A 14,620-nucleotide genomic window follows, 5' to 3' on the forward strand; every position below is an offset into this window, starting at 1 on the left:
CGCTCGTCCTCTCACTGCAGACTGGTGTTTTTGAGAGGTAAGGGGGTGTGTCTGTGTCCCATACGGGTATCTGCCTCTGAGAGACCGAGCAGAGGCGGGAAATGGCGCCTGGTAACACAACGGTGTGTCATTTCGGAGACGGCGCTTGAGCAGATACACCGAAAAAGTGGGATCGGATCGCGAAAACAACCAGAGCCGCAGTCGTGATGGTCGATCGGCGTTGAGTCGTTACCCCCGGACGCCGCGGAGCACCGTAAAGTAAGTCGCTCACGTTAACCTTGGTCGTGCATTCGTCTCCCTCGGCTTGCCGTTTATGTAATGTTGGCTAACGACAGGATAAATATTTTCCTCCTCTCGCTCGCTCGTGCACATCTGTTAGCCCGAAGCTGTTTTACCAGGAGGCTAGGTTGGGTTCACGCTAAGTTAGCCGTGCTAAGCTAAGTTCGCACCGCTAAAACACGGCCTACCCCGGAGCCTGGCTAATTACCAGTCGACTCGATGTATCGGTTAATTTTGTTTTAATTTGGCTCTTTGTCACATCGCTGTAAATTAGACAAAACGCGTCTGTTTGTTTTCCCTCTTAAATCAACAGTTGACGCGAGCTAACGACATGCTAACTCCTGTAGCTTCCACTGAGGCAAGCGGCGTTTAGACTGGCATTCCTTAACTGAAGTTTGCTAGCTCTCCGTTAGCAAGCTAACGCCGTCCCCTCCATTTATCATATTTCCAGTTGGTGCCGAGTTTTTCGAGTCAAACCACTGAAACCATTGAATGAAATCAAACACATTTATATTAGTTGGTTCACATTAACACTGTTCAGACCGATGTGACATTTTAAAACGATACTGTGTCTGCTAGCTGTTTTGATTGACGACATCTGAGGAGCTCCGTTGTCAAAACACCACGAACACAAAATTGTACATGATTCACAGAGACGCACACATGACACCGGGCAGTGACTTCCCTCACGCAATTGACGTCCCTTAAATAAACCAATTGTCTTTAATCTGGTTTCCCCCTGAACTCGGGATGTCGCACTGGTTCGCTAGCGACTCGTTAGCATGTTCGGGGCTCGCCGCGTCTAAATGCTAACGCTAGTCGAGCGCCCTGGTCGTGGCGATTTAACAACAAGACGACGCCTCGTAATGACACATGACGAACGGGAGAGTGTTGGAAGCGAAACTGCAGTTGTCTCACTTTCTGAACCCTCGACCGTTTCACACGACCCCCGTGTAGCTCACCAAGGAAGAGTTAGCATCGCCGTGTTAGCCGCAACGCTTGGTAGCCTTGCTTATTTTGTTCAACGTTGGTTGTGGGTTTGATTTTAGCAACTGGTCCATGTCCGGTGTTTACACGTGTGTTTTCTAATATTACGAGTTATGCGTTGGTTACGTCTGAAGTCACCCTGGTCATCGGGGTGGTTGTTGCCGAGAGGACGTGCCGCTGTGTGAAGGGCCTCGCTGGCCTCTCCTCTGCGTCTTGCTAGCTGCCTCGTACAGTCTCTGTGGCATGTTCTTATTTCCCGCTCACTCGCTCATACCAGGCAGTGAGAGCGATCCTCGGCTCGTGGGTGATGTTTTGGCAGGGACCGTGTGTTATCATGCAGAACACGGCCCGAGGGTCCCTCGCACGGGGACCGAGTCAAACAGGCATCTGAGTAAAGATCAATCAGTGAAACCCAGATGTTCTGTGCACAACGTGTAACCTGTGGGATCTTTATTCAGCAACACTGTGCTTAAAGTTTTAAATGCCCATGCAGCTGAGTTCACATCTCTGGCTTCCACAAACTTGCTAATGTTTACATGTTGATTGAAAAGTATCCCTGCTACTTTGACCATTCCCCGTCAGACTTATTCATAATTAAAACACTGTTGTTTCCCTTTATTTCCTGGTCCAAAGAGAAGAATGAAGACAATTAAGTATAAATTCTGAACCCAAATAGAATTGGACACAGGATGTGATCACAACTTTCCATTCCTACAGTAGTATTGTGATTAGTACAACACTGAACCGCAGAAGTATTATGGACGGCTAATTCGAAGTACTTTAACTGCAGCATATTAAAATTATTGACTCAAAGCAAGACAAAATAAAGTTATGCAATTCTACCCACAACAGTTAAAATGTTCTTCTTCACAAATTGAAGCACTGTAGATGATGGACATGAGCGTTTTCTTCTCACAAAGACACTGATAGATTGTCTATGAATCTTAACACTTTAAAAAGTTTCTAACTCGCGTCATCTCCAGGTGGATCTTTGCTGCTGCCTGGATTTATTACCTCTTTAATCTCTCAAATAGAATCTCAGAATGTCTTGAAAACTTAAATATTGAAAGAGTTGAATGATTAAATCTATTCTCATAAATGTTCTGGCTGAGTTTTGATATACAGTCCAAAACTTTCTGCCCGTTTCTTTAATGTTACCATTAAATTGGTGTATTTTTTTTGGGGTCTGAGATTGAGCAACAGTACTCGCACCTCTGGTGTGTTCATGGATCCGCCCCCTGGAAATGTAAAGCAGATGTAGCGAAGGACATTTTCAGTACATGGGACCTACAGGATAACATTCAGAGTGCTATTGTGCGTGCAGGGCTCCTGACAGGTTGCGGATACGTCCGGACACATTTTCAGCCAGCTGCTGTTACATAAGCACTAGGAGCTGGCATGCTTCACTGACAATTTGAGTTGCCTGTGAATAGTTTTTACTTTCCCCTGTACTTACTTGAGGACAATGCTGAACAATTAAATCCCTCCGCTCTGCAGAATAAAGAGTGTATTTCTTACAGATTACTTTTGGTTCAAATGAGCCACATTTTACAGCTTTATCAGTTTTAATAATTTTGGCATCTGTACTTTGACTTAAACATGATCTTTTATGCACAAAGCGAGTAGTAAGGAGTGCTTGTATAACTAGTGTGTAAAGTAAGGTCCGAGGTAGTTGGTTCCCTTTTTTTATACTGTACAAATGAAAGTAAAGCCAGCTGTGGCTGCTGTGATCCGCTGTGATGTAAGTGAAATGGGATCTTGAATGCATCCAGATGTCTACAGAAAATTCACCAGTACTACTCCAGTACAAACAGATACACCCCCACAGACATATCCCTTTTTAACAAAGTCGCGACTGTTCGAACAACCTGTTCTCTCACTTGAGCAATCGAGTGTCTACTTCTATTTGTTTCCTTCACTGTGCACAGTTTCGTTAATTTGCTCTCTCTCTCTCTGTCTCTCTTCCTGTATGTGCTGTCTTTCCTGATGTGGGGTTCTTTCGAAACAGCCTTTCATGTGACTGCTAAAACAATGAGGCTGAGAATGCGTAAGGCGTCTCAGCAACCGAACCCCAGCGTGGCAAGCCGCCTGTCCAGGAGCAAGCGGAGGCACTCAGAAGTCGAAGAGGACACTCCTACTAGCGGAGGGCGAGGCTTGTTCTCCACCATCAAGAAGTTCATCAGAGGAAATGCTGTTAAGGTAACCACCTCACCGATCATGTCCAGCAGCCTTACTTTGTTAATTAAGTTCAATGGAGAAATGAGTGTGATGCCCCTTCTGGAGGCTCTGGAGTGTTGTACCTGAAGAACTTGTTCCTCCCAGTACAAGTGTTTAGTTTAACAGTGGTAAACTTTCTGTCACTGTTGTTACGGTGTAGCATTCGCTCTCCAGGTCTCTTGACTTAAATACAGTGTTTCTTGGTGTAGAGTGTCATGCTTCCCAAGAAATGTCTGGAGGAATGCAGCAGCTTGTCTGAGAACTCGGACTTGGGTCTAATTTTAGCTTCTGGCTCATGGAGTTGGTGTGCAGGGACAGGAGGTAGTAACAAGTGGAAAAGTCAACTCAGCTGAAAGGAACTTTTCCTCTGGAAAGACACACAGGGTTTTTGATTAACACATTTTTGTTATTTCATGGTTTTCCTGCATTTCCTCGTTAAGTCTTTATTCAAAACCTGTAGGACAGTCATTTTTGTTACTTCCTCTATTGGTCAACTCTCTTACAAGGGAAAAAAACTTTACCTTTTCACCAGCCTTCTACCTTAACCGCTGATATCTCAAGACTGATACCAGAGGTGTTCATTATGTTTCGTACTGTGCAAGATGAGTGTAATAAACTCACACTGTGTCTAACTGCACCATATCAATGTTGTGGCTTGTAATGTCTGGTGAATTGTAGTGCTATGATGTGAACGCAAAAAACCCCACTTTAAAATACATAAAAAAGCAACATAGTATCAACAGTCAACAGTCTTCCCCTTTGTATTGTTTATTCAATGAAAATATCACTATGTACCAAGGTGCAACAGTCAGTGTGTTCTGTGTAGATTATCCCCATGTTCTTCTTTGTAGTCAAAGATTTGATCACCATCCTGACACATATCAGGGAACCTAAGCTTCCAATCAGCCACTGGTGGATTCTCTATTAATATTAAGATTTGTGTGCATCACTTTTCTTTCATTTGTTTTTATTTGGAACAGCTTGAAATCATCACAATGTATTTTTCTTATTAAATACAACTAATTACTGTTTAATGTAATTTCTTTTCTCGTAGGTGGAGAAGGAAAGCCCAGCTAAGAAGACACGCCTCCACTGTGATGTGGACAACAACCTGATCAGCTCTACGACCACCGACTCCCCGCGCAGGACGATCGGCAGGAGAGGCTCCATCAATGGGCGTAAGTAGCACTAAAAAATAAAAAAAAGTACTCTGCGATTACCTGGCAATTACTTGTCTTTATTTTCCAATTGTCTCTGTTAACACTTACTTCTTAATGGCAGAGGCAACCAATCATGACAGGAGTAAGGAGAAGCCCAATGGCAGTCTGGAAGAGACGACGACGGCTGTGGAGCTGCCCACCAGTCCCCAGAGAACCACCCTCCTCGGGACCATCTTCTCCCCTGTATTCAACTTCTTCTCACCAGCTAAAAATGGTAAATAAGCCCCCGGGTAGCCTTTTTATCAGACCATATTTAAAATCCTGTAGTGCTGTCTTTTACTATCTTGATTACAAAATAAAGTAAAAACAAATTTTTTTATGGGAAGCAATGTGAAATTATGCTGTTTTCCAGATTTTTTTTATAGCTGAGACTGTAACCATAATGTTTATTCAGTCATAGAATGGTTTTTACTGCTTGATCACATTTCGACTCGTATGTTTATTATGTGCTTTGTCGCTCAAACGTCTCCTCGTCCTATTTGTGTTTCAGCCTCTTCTGACTCTCCAGACCAGTCGCTGGAGGCCGAGGAGATCGTCAAGCAGCTGGAAATAGAGCAAGCTGTGGAGATGCCCACCAGCACGGCCATATCCACACCGGAACTGTGTGCCACCACTAACTTCTACGCTAGTGTACCACAGCTGCCACCTCTGCGGCCCCCCCACATCCCAGAGGCTCCGCCCACAGCAGGGGAGGGGGAGCTTGCTGCTGATGCGGACCTTCCACCTCTTACAGGTAGATACCACAGCTCAAACCAGGTGGCTCTGAAATATTTAAGAGTTCTGATTCATGTTGAGGTTATAATGACGTAAGCTATAACTGCAGGTTCTGGTGTATCTCATTACATTGTTCCTTTTTCTCAATCTCTTTGTACTAATGATTTTTTTATTGTTCTGGTCCAAGCTCCAGGCGCCGTTCCAGAAATGGCCTATGTGGACTGTCCTCCGACTGCAGTACCTCAAGAGGGCACCTATGAGGAAGACTGGGAGGTCTTTGACCCGTGAGTATATCACCGAAATGTCATATAGTGATTAGTCCTATAACAAGCCCCACTTAAAACACCCGCACTCATTTTAAGTCAAGCGAGCAACAATCATTAGTTTCAGATTCGTTACACCCCTACTGTGTACAACAAGTAAATGTAACAGAAGTGTCAGAAGTATCTGTATTTCCTAGTACTCAAAATCCAAGCTAATAAAATTAATAATATCTGCTTAATTTACAATATTGTGGTGCAATTTTTGAATTGCCTCAATTGTGTGATGTTTGTTTTTTAGGTATTTCTTCATCAAACACGTCCCTCCACTGACAGAAGAGCAGCTCACCCGTAAGCCAGCCTTACCACTGAAGACGCGCAGCACGCCGGAATTCTCGCTGGTCCTAGACCTGGTCAGTTAATGTACAAAATAAATGATTTATATATATGTTGTTAATATTAATGTCCTCATTGTTAAAATTTTATATTTTCTTCTTTGTTCTGCAGGACGAGACGTTGGTTCACTGCAGTCTAAACGAACTGGAGGACGCAGCACTTACCTTCCCTGTTCTCTTTCAGGATGTCATTTACCAGGTGAGTGCTGCCTCACACGAAGGTTTCCTATAGTATGATACCACTAGAGGGGGCTAAAGTTATTATTGTTAAAGGCATCATGTTGAGGAACATATGCTTCCAAAAATAGACAAGGTTGTATTTCCAGTAAACAAAGACACCACAACAAAGGCTGCTCTGATAAGTTGAAGAGGTCATAGCCTTCAATTTTCCTCTAGTCTCTCATTTCCTAGACTTGTCACACGTTGATCTTAAATGTTTGCTAACCTGTCGTCTGTTGTCCTGTGCAGGTGTATGTGCGACTGAGGCCATTCTTCAGAGAGTTTCTGGAACGCATGTCTCAAATCTACGAGGTATATAAATAGCTGGCTTCCTCTGTTTATAAAAATGTATTGAATCACATCAGATTAGATAAATTGACCTTTATTCTCTTCTCTCTTTTGTAGATCATCCTTTTTACAGCCTCTAAAAAGGTGTATGCAGACAAACTGCTCAACATCTTGGATCCTAAAAAGCAGCTAGTGAGGTAGGATGTGTTTTCAGTTCATCTTTTATAAAAAGATAAACAACACCAAAGCTGAATGAAAAGACAAAGAGCTCAGGAAACAGCCTTGGCGTTGGCAGGTGTCACCGTCGAGGTGTCAGTGTTGTGGTTTGTCTGAATTATTGATCACGCTGACCTTGGCCCTGATTAATTTAGCTTCTTCTCTTTCCTCTTTCCTTTCCTTCCCGGATGAAACCGTAGACATCGGTTGTTTCGTGAGCATTGTGTCTGTGTCCAGGGAAACTACATCAAGGACCTCAACATCTTAGGCAGAGACCTGTCAAAGACCATCATCATTGACAATTCACCACAAGCCTTCGCCTATCAGGTGACCACCCAAACAAAACATGACACTGGGGGGTTTGGTTTAAGAAACATTTTTCTTGTTCCACTGGCGCTTCTGATGAATTACCACCAAACAAAAATGTATTAATTGATGTAGCCCACTGAGCTGAATCAGACACGTTTCATTGTAACACCAGTTTCTTAACCAGATAACTCTTCAAACACCTCGTCTCATTAGATATGTTGCACCCCCTCAGCTTGTTTTACCTAAAAACCAATACTTTGTTTTATAAATGCGTAGCGGGGAGGTGTTCTTCTTTTGAAGCAGCTTTCCAGTCAATCACTGATGGAGCCAATTTTAAAGATTGTTGGTGTCAGTTTAATAATCACACTGGGAAAGCACTTTGAAGTCAGTTAAAATAGAAAACTAGAATGAGCCTAGAGACCCAGTATCGGCCCCCTGAACAGAGTCTGCACCAAAACTGTGTGAGTTCTTCTCTGACCTATCCTGCGCACATCCACCAGGTTTCATGCTAATACATCCCAGAGTTTTGTAATCCTGCTAACTAACACACAAACAAACCCCCATTGGTTTCTCATGTGATGGTAATGACATTTTTTCTCTTGTCCTCAGTTGTCCAATGGGATTCCCATAGAGAGCTGGTTCATGGACAGGAATGACAATGAGCTGCTGAAGCTGGTGCCCTTCCTGGAGAAGTTGGTTGAGATGGTAAGATGTCTTACTCTTCATTTACAAATGTTCGACCTGTAACACCAGCTACATCAGACTCATGTTTTACCATTTCAGTAAATCTAAATCAAATTGTTTTTTTTATTCTCCTCCTGTCATGTTCCTCCGTCCCGCTCACCTTGTCAGGATGAGGATGTGCGTCCGCACGTTCGGGAGCGGTTCCGGCTTCACGACCTGTTGCCCCCAGACTGAACCCGACCACAGACTCTCAGAACGGGACAACGTGAAAAGACTCAAAACCACATGTGTGTAGAAAGCCCCCCTTTGGATTACAAACTACAACATTGCCATTACTGATGAAAAAAAGAAAGATTTAGCCTTTCCCCCTTTTTTTGGTTTGTTTGTTTTTAAAATGCATCTTTGCTTAACAAAAACTTTGAAAAGGAAAACGTTTTTAAGGATCTGGGAGACATTTTCTAAATCTCTAAATGTATAGATGAATCGACACAATGACAAGCCCAGATAGACTCCTTTTTTCCTGACTCTCCAGCTGTGGAGCCTGATGTCGTCTCCACACTAAATTCTTGGTGCTGGTGTAGTGGATATGAAACTGCCACCTGGCAAAGAAGAACTCCACTCTGACCGTGTCCCTGAACCCAAATCGACTCCTGGTGCTCACGCTGTTGACACTGATGAAAAACGACACTGTGGCTACAGACAATTTTCAGTGGGAATGACGGGCCTGTAAATCAATCTGCGCATGTGTGTATGTTTACTCCTAGCCACACACACACACACACACACACACACACACTCTCTCTCTCTGATTCAGTGTTTGGCAAACCTACAATCTGTAGCCTTTTAAAACCATATGCATTCCTCTGTAGCTGAGTCAAGTTTCTATTGTTGGTTGCAGTTTGTTTTCTGGTAAAACTGGTGTTTCATTGTTTAAAAAAAAAAGGAACATTTCAAAATGTTTTACTGCTGTTTGTAAGATATGGTATTTTAAAAGGGGTCATGTAAGTTTTATTGTAAGCCTTTTTTCCTATGAGGAGAACATGGCCGCATATTAGAAGGTCCACTGCGTAGTCAGATGAAATGAATTTCTGGACTTTAAGATTAGTTTGTTCTCTTTCTAACAGATAAAGGTTTGAATCCGTGTGTTGGCTTCAATGTGGATACAACTTGGCTCCCTAATTAAATGTTAGGATTAAGAATCTTGTTACCTGTAAATCTACATATTGTAAAGGTCTGAGGGCATTCATCTTCACAGTGATGCGTCAACGTCAACCTTTTCTTTAATCATAGTATTTGATTTGTCATTTGTCTATAATCAGTGTTGTCTTTTTTTTACTCCTAATCAAGTATTCTGGATGAATCAGAGTTTTCGGTTTCTTTGTGACGTGTAGTTCGATGGCTATGTCGGTAGCATAGTGACTAATGTAGCACATCTCTGCCAGTGTGTCATGAAGTCTAGCCCTGGTGGAAATCTATGGCCAGACCCTGTACCAGCCGTCTCTGGCACCAGCAACATACTGTGTGAACTGTCGGCTTCACTGACTGCCCCATCACCACTCGTCTGTTTCATACGTTTTACTTTGTAACCTTTTTTTTTTCTTCTTTTTTTCTTTTGTTTAGCACAGTTTAACGCATTACGTTAAAGAATGGTAACTATATGAATGTGTTTCAGCCTGGACACAAGCCAAACTGACATTTTTACTCCACTGTTGTTTCAACTTAATTTATTGAATAAGAGTGACGGACACACGTAGCTGATGTTGTCTAAGACAGAGCAGCGGGCAGGTTAAACGCGTCATTTAAAAAAAGGCCGTCTTCTGTCCTTCAAAAGGTCCACTCGAATCTCTGTGACACTTAGGCATGCATTGTTGAACTCTTTACAGTTCTTGTTTGGATTTGTAGGTTGCCTGTACAGTGCCATACAACCCCCCCATCCCCAGTAGAAGTTCTCCCACCCCTGAAAATTCTTAGATGGAAAGAGACAATCAGACATCAGAGCTCTACAGATACTGAAACCTGGAGACGCCCACCCCTTCCCCCTTTTCTTTATTAACGTGCAGAATGTGTTGTGTACTGTAATTCCAGAGTTTTAACCTTTCCCCTGTCCCGACCCCGTGAGCACTACCTCCAGGTGGCTCCTGCTGTGCCCCCCCCCCCCCCCGCCCCCTAATAAACGATGCCTGCCGCTCACTCAACAGAGATTCTGTTCAGAGAGATCTTCCTCCCTGTCTCGGCCTGTGTCTCACCAGAAGTTGGCAGCTCTCCAGGAATTAGACGAAGTAGCTTGTGTTCAAGTAGAATTTTTTAGGGGGCCATGGTGTTATGAGTACACATGTCCAGACTATGAATGTAAATTGTACATGGGGCAAAGTGTTCAAGTGTCTTTCTGAATTCCATGTTGAGTCCGCTCCTCGTCTAATAGAACAAATACGTGAGAAGGGGATGTAAGCTCAGATGTTGAAGAGAAGGCACGGACAGTGTTTTATTGAGGTCCTACTATGGAAGCCCCCCTTCCCTTATCCCCCCCCCCCCCCCCCCCATGACCTCTCACCATCTGGGCCGCCATCTTTTAGTGTACAAGCCTCACCTGTAGTGTGCGATGTAGCCCGGTTGAGCTCGTCTCCAGTGGGCGGCGATGGGAGGCTTTGATACTTTTAATCCATTTTTAATGTGCATTACCAGTTTATTGTACAATGAGTGTTGTACAATACATGCAGCTTCATGTTTTAAAAAAATCCTTAAAGTAAGGAAAAACTTTTATATTTTTGTTTTCAAAAGGCATGTCATATCTACTTTTTAAATGTATTAATGAAGATTTAACTTTACATCAGATGGAGTGTTTTTTTTTCTTACAAATATCTGTATGTTTAGTTTAGCGCTATGTCACTGAACTGTTAAACTTAGCATGTAGAGAATACAGCTTGCTTTGTGGGGAAGTCCTGAATTAAATTTTAATCATGGCACTTTTTCTGCAGAAAGAAAAAAGCAATTGTGTTAATGATTTTTTTTTTTAAATATCCGTCAAGCCATTTTACTTGCAAGAACTGCTATCTGTGCTGAAGATGTATTTGAAAACTATTTTAAGACATCTTTGTTAGCCATCAGGCTATATGCTATTGTAAAGTGTATATACAGTTACATTGAATTTCTGAAACAAAGTTTTAAAGTTAAAAACCTCTTGCATGCCCTTGTTTTTATTTCTCCACTGTGATGAAGATGTGGGACAGTCGAGGGGAGAAAAGAGGGTGAGAAGTGACGTCACACTTAAAGCAGCACTGTAACTTTAACTGAACAACAGCGCCCTCTGCAGCCACGTGTGGTGATTACTTCAGTTTAGGTCTGTGTCCATATCCAAACAATTATGTTGAACAAGGCTCCATTCTTCCTTTTCCAAGTCAGCGAAAAATCAACAATGTTGTGAGGTGTTTTAAAGTAAACAAGTTGCAAAGTGTTGCTTTAAATGTTTATGGTTGAAGCACTTCAATCCATTTCCCAATCCTTTACTTAAATTAGGCACATACACTTTATCATTACACTAACATTAGAAGTAGAACTATGATGTTCAGGCCTTATGTTTTATTTATTTAATTCGAATAGGGCCACTGTGTTAGTTTTTTCATTTCACCAGGGTTTACACTGGTGAAATAATTGAGGCTTTTAGCATTTGCCTGAAACGGTAGAAACATAACATTTGGTCTTGTCCTTAGTAAGAGCTAATCACATTTTAATTTTAATCGGGTTAAAAACATTTAAGATTTTCACATAACTTTAAAGCGACTCTTACATTTCTAAAGTAGAAGATCCTTCATCCTTGTCATTTTGGTTGTAAGCTTTATTTGCTTCTATGGGTTTTTTCTAAATTAAAACCATTTTCCACAGCCAAAGTAAATGTACCTTTATATTTAGATATTGGCATCAGAACTGTCAAATGACAGTAAAGAATGTTACTTATATTTATAGAGATTTCTTTTTGACACAAATACATTCAGCAGGAGAAAGTGTATAATGGATAACATCTTTAACAAAACTAATTTACTGTATTTTTATGGCATTTGCATTAAATTTAGATGACAAAAAATATACAGTACATTCAACTTTTATTTGTTTATCAGAACTGATCACTTATAGCTTCTATAACGTGTGATTGTGGAGACTTATTGAAGAAGTTAGTTTCTTATATCCTGAGTGTCCACCAGCACCATCATCATCTCAGCCCTCACCAGTCTGTAGATGTACCTGCAGCAGATTGTGTGTAAATCCTCCTGCAGTCAGTCTGCCGTCTTCTGCCGGCTCCCGACACCACTCCGGTTTCACACGGAGGAATTAATCGACACTCTCGGTTAATAATTCAGCAGAGATGGCCGTGCTAGTTGCAGAAATCCCTTCTGCCTTTCACAGCCTTCATTTCGCACCCACACCGACACCTCGGCCCTGTGTGTAATTAGGCCGCTGACAGTGACTCAGAGCCGGTGTAGAGTTGCGGAGCAGGGCCGGAGCTGAGGAGGCTCCAGAGAGAGAGAGAGAGGGGGGGGGGGGGCCCTGACAGGCAGCAGCAGCACCTGCCCCTCACCCCCACTCCAGAAGTCTGCTGGAGGATGAAGAACAGCCTGAGCCACGTGTGTTGATCTTAACGACTGACACTTCACCAGCAGGATGTCTGTGTCCAGCCCGGCTCTCCAGCTTCACGTGAACATCTCCGCCGCGTCAGCAGGATTAAACTGAGAGGGACACATTGTGTTCTAGAGGAGCTGCCTGCTTTGAGCTGGACTGAGGAGACAAACAATGTGGTCCACCCCAGCTGCTTCCATGGTGTGCATCCTGTTAGGTGAGCTCACGACAGAAACTCAGTTTTACATATGGCCAACATTTATATTAAGAGAAAGATTTTCACATCATTAGCGTTATATATCATTATTTTGATATTTGTAACTTTATTGTTTCGTTTAGGCTTTTTGCTCCTGAGTGAAAGTTGTGGTTTTAAACTTGTCTTTATTTGGTGAATCAATTATGTGTGAAACGTTTGCTTTATAATGCACAAGTGATATATTGATATATATTAGACTTTTGTTATGTTGCTATTGATATTGTTTTATTGCCCTAATTTATCCTTGATTAAAATCGCCCATGCATGCATTGTCCAATAACAACAATATATTGAATAAAAACATTCAACAAATTATTTTATTATTGTATGACCTGTGCTACAAATACATTATATACATATTGTCTTGTTAAGCCTGAGTGCAAGAGGAAGCATAATTGTTCTTTATATAAGTATATGAGATTTAATACAAAAATTTAAGATGAAGATTCACCTCAAATAACCTTTTTATCCGTTACAACTTCATTTGAATAAAAGTATGAGAGACTTACAACATTCAGAGAACATTCAATAGAGGTAAACTCCTCTTTTAACTGTGAAGGTAATAACTAAACAATAACTAGTATGAGAAGCATGAGATGTCACACAGTCCTTGACGTGTTGTATTTGTTGTGATTTTTTCTTCTTCACAGTATCAAAGAGTAGAAAGACTTGTATCTGTTGGTCAACAGAAATGAATATTTCCTGTTTCCTACAGGGATCATATGTGATGTGTCCTCAGTGCAGCCAAGAGTTCTACAAAGACGGAGCGGGCAGATTCCAGAGGAGCTCACCACATTAGAGGAAGACATCCAGAAAGTCATCAATCAGATCCACTCTTTGTCCAATGACAACAAACAGACGCGCAGCTTCACTGCAGGAGAGGAGGGTTTCTCCTTAGATGCATATTACAGTGTGCTGAGTAACCTGTACGCTCTCTTCCAACCTCTGGTGAGAGACAGGTTCACAGACGACCTTCCCAGGATCTTAGTGTGCATCATGTCAGGGAGGCAGGACTGCGGCCTGGAGGCAGATCTGACCAAGGCGGTGACTCTGGAGCTGGGAAGGCCCCTGCTGGCGTTTGTGTCGTCTCTGAGGTCGCAGACATGCTCTCCTCTGAGCGGCGACACACAGTCCTCCAGCTCCTCCAGGGCCTACCTCCGGATGGAGGAGTCCGTGGCCACAGCGTTCACTGGGTTTCCACAAACCTTAATAAACATACTGTCAAGTGTCCCCCTCTCTGGGAATTTCATGGGTGCAGCGAGCGGCCTCGTGGACGCAGCCTTGACAAACGTCCTGAAGTTAATGGCAACGTTGATCCAAGAACCAATGGACTACATCAACATAGCTTTACAGTTTGGAATCAGCGTTCCGTCTTTAGACAGCAAGGAAACCTGTCAGCAAGGTAAAACCTTATCCTTTAAAAGCATTTGAATAGAGAGATGTGTATTTGTTTTTAACTGCACTTTATAATGCACAGTTTATTACAAATTCTCTCTGATGAATAGTTTTCCCACTTGTTTTGCAGGAGATCTCAAGCAGCTCATCATGTGGTGAGGCATTCTTTAAATTCAAATAAGCCCCTTTTCCTTATTAAAGCTCAATTGTGGAACTTTTGGCCGCAATTAATACTGTGGACCAATGATTTTAAGACTGGGTCCCCTTTTGTGTTGTGCATGAACATTAGGTCATAGAATGTGCAGTTCACTTCCCTGCTGCTGTTTCTGAAAAGATCAAGTCCCATTTCTGGACTGACAGGACAATCTTCATGTTGAATCAACAATAGAGGAACATGTTGGGAAAAAAGAGACCTTTATCTCTGATTCTGGGAAAGTGTAAGTTATTCTGGGAATCTGATATTTCCTGTTATCTGTGGCACCTCACATAGGTTCCATATGGATTTCAATATTGTCATGGGGCTAGATAGGGTTAGGCAGAAACCCTAGATGATTGAGGAGATGTTTTGTAGAA

General features: G+C 42.4%; 1 protein-coding gene across 1 annotated transcript; it reads left to right on the top strand.

Moving 5' to 3' along the window:
• Positions 1–42: 42 nt before the first annotated feature.
• On the top strand, positions 43–10,964 carry ctdspl2b (CTD (carboxy-terminal domain, RNA polymerase II, polypeptide A) small phosphatase like 2b). Its single transcript, XM_053420864.1, has 13 exons — positions 43–258; positions 3,275–3,465; positions 4,538–4,661; positions 4,765–4,917; positions 5,194–5,436; positions 5,605–5,701; positions 5,979–6,090; positions 6,185–6,271; positions 6,541–6,603; positions 6,697–6,776; positions 6,996–7,122; positions 7,714–7,809; positions 7,957–10,964. The coding sequence occupies exons 2-13, from the start codon at positions 3,298–3,300 to the stop codon at positions 8,020–8,022; spliced, it is 1,416 nt and encodes a 471-aa protein (XP_053276839.1). The 5' UTR covers positions 43–258; positions 3,275–3,297; the 3' UTR covers positions 8,023–10,964.
• Positions 10,965–14,620: the final 3,656 nt, after the last annotated feature.

This window comes from Pleuronectes platessa, chromosome 1 (assembly GCF_947347685.1).
Source record: "Pleuronectes platessa chromosome 1, fPlePla1.1, whole genome shotgun sequence".
Lineage (NCBI taxonomy): Eukaryota > Metazoa > Chordata > Actinopteri > Pleuronectiformes > Pleuronectidae > Pleuronectes > Pleuronectes platessa.

What these genes read in the sequence shown, in the direction of transcription:
- ctdspl2b (XM_053420864.1), top strand. Translation starts at nt 3,298, where the DNA reads ATGAGGCTGAGAATGCGTAAGGCGTCTCAGCAACCGAACCCCAGCGTG. An exon ending in CTTCTCACCAGCTAAAAATG is followed by an intron (nt 4,918 to 5,193) that starts GTAAATAAGCCC and finishes TTTGTGTTTCAG; the next exon opens with CCTCTTCTGACTCTCCAGAC. An exon ending in TGGAGAAGTTGGTTGAGATG is followed by an intron (nt 7,810 to 7,956) that starts GTAAGATGTCTT and finishes TCACCTTGTCAG; the next exon opens with GATGAGGATGTGCGTCCGCA.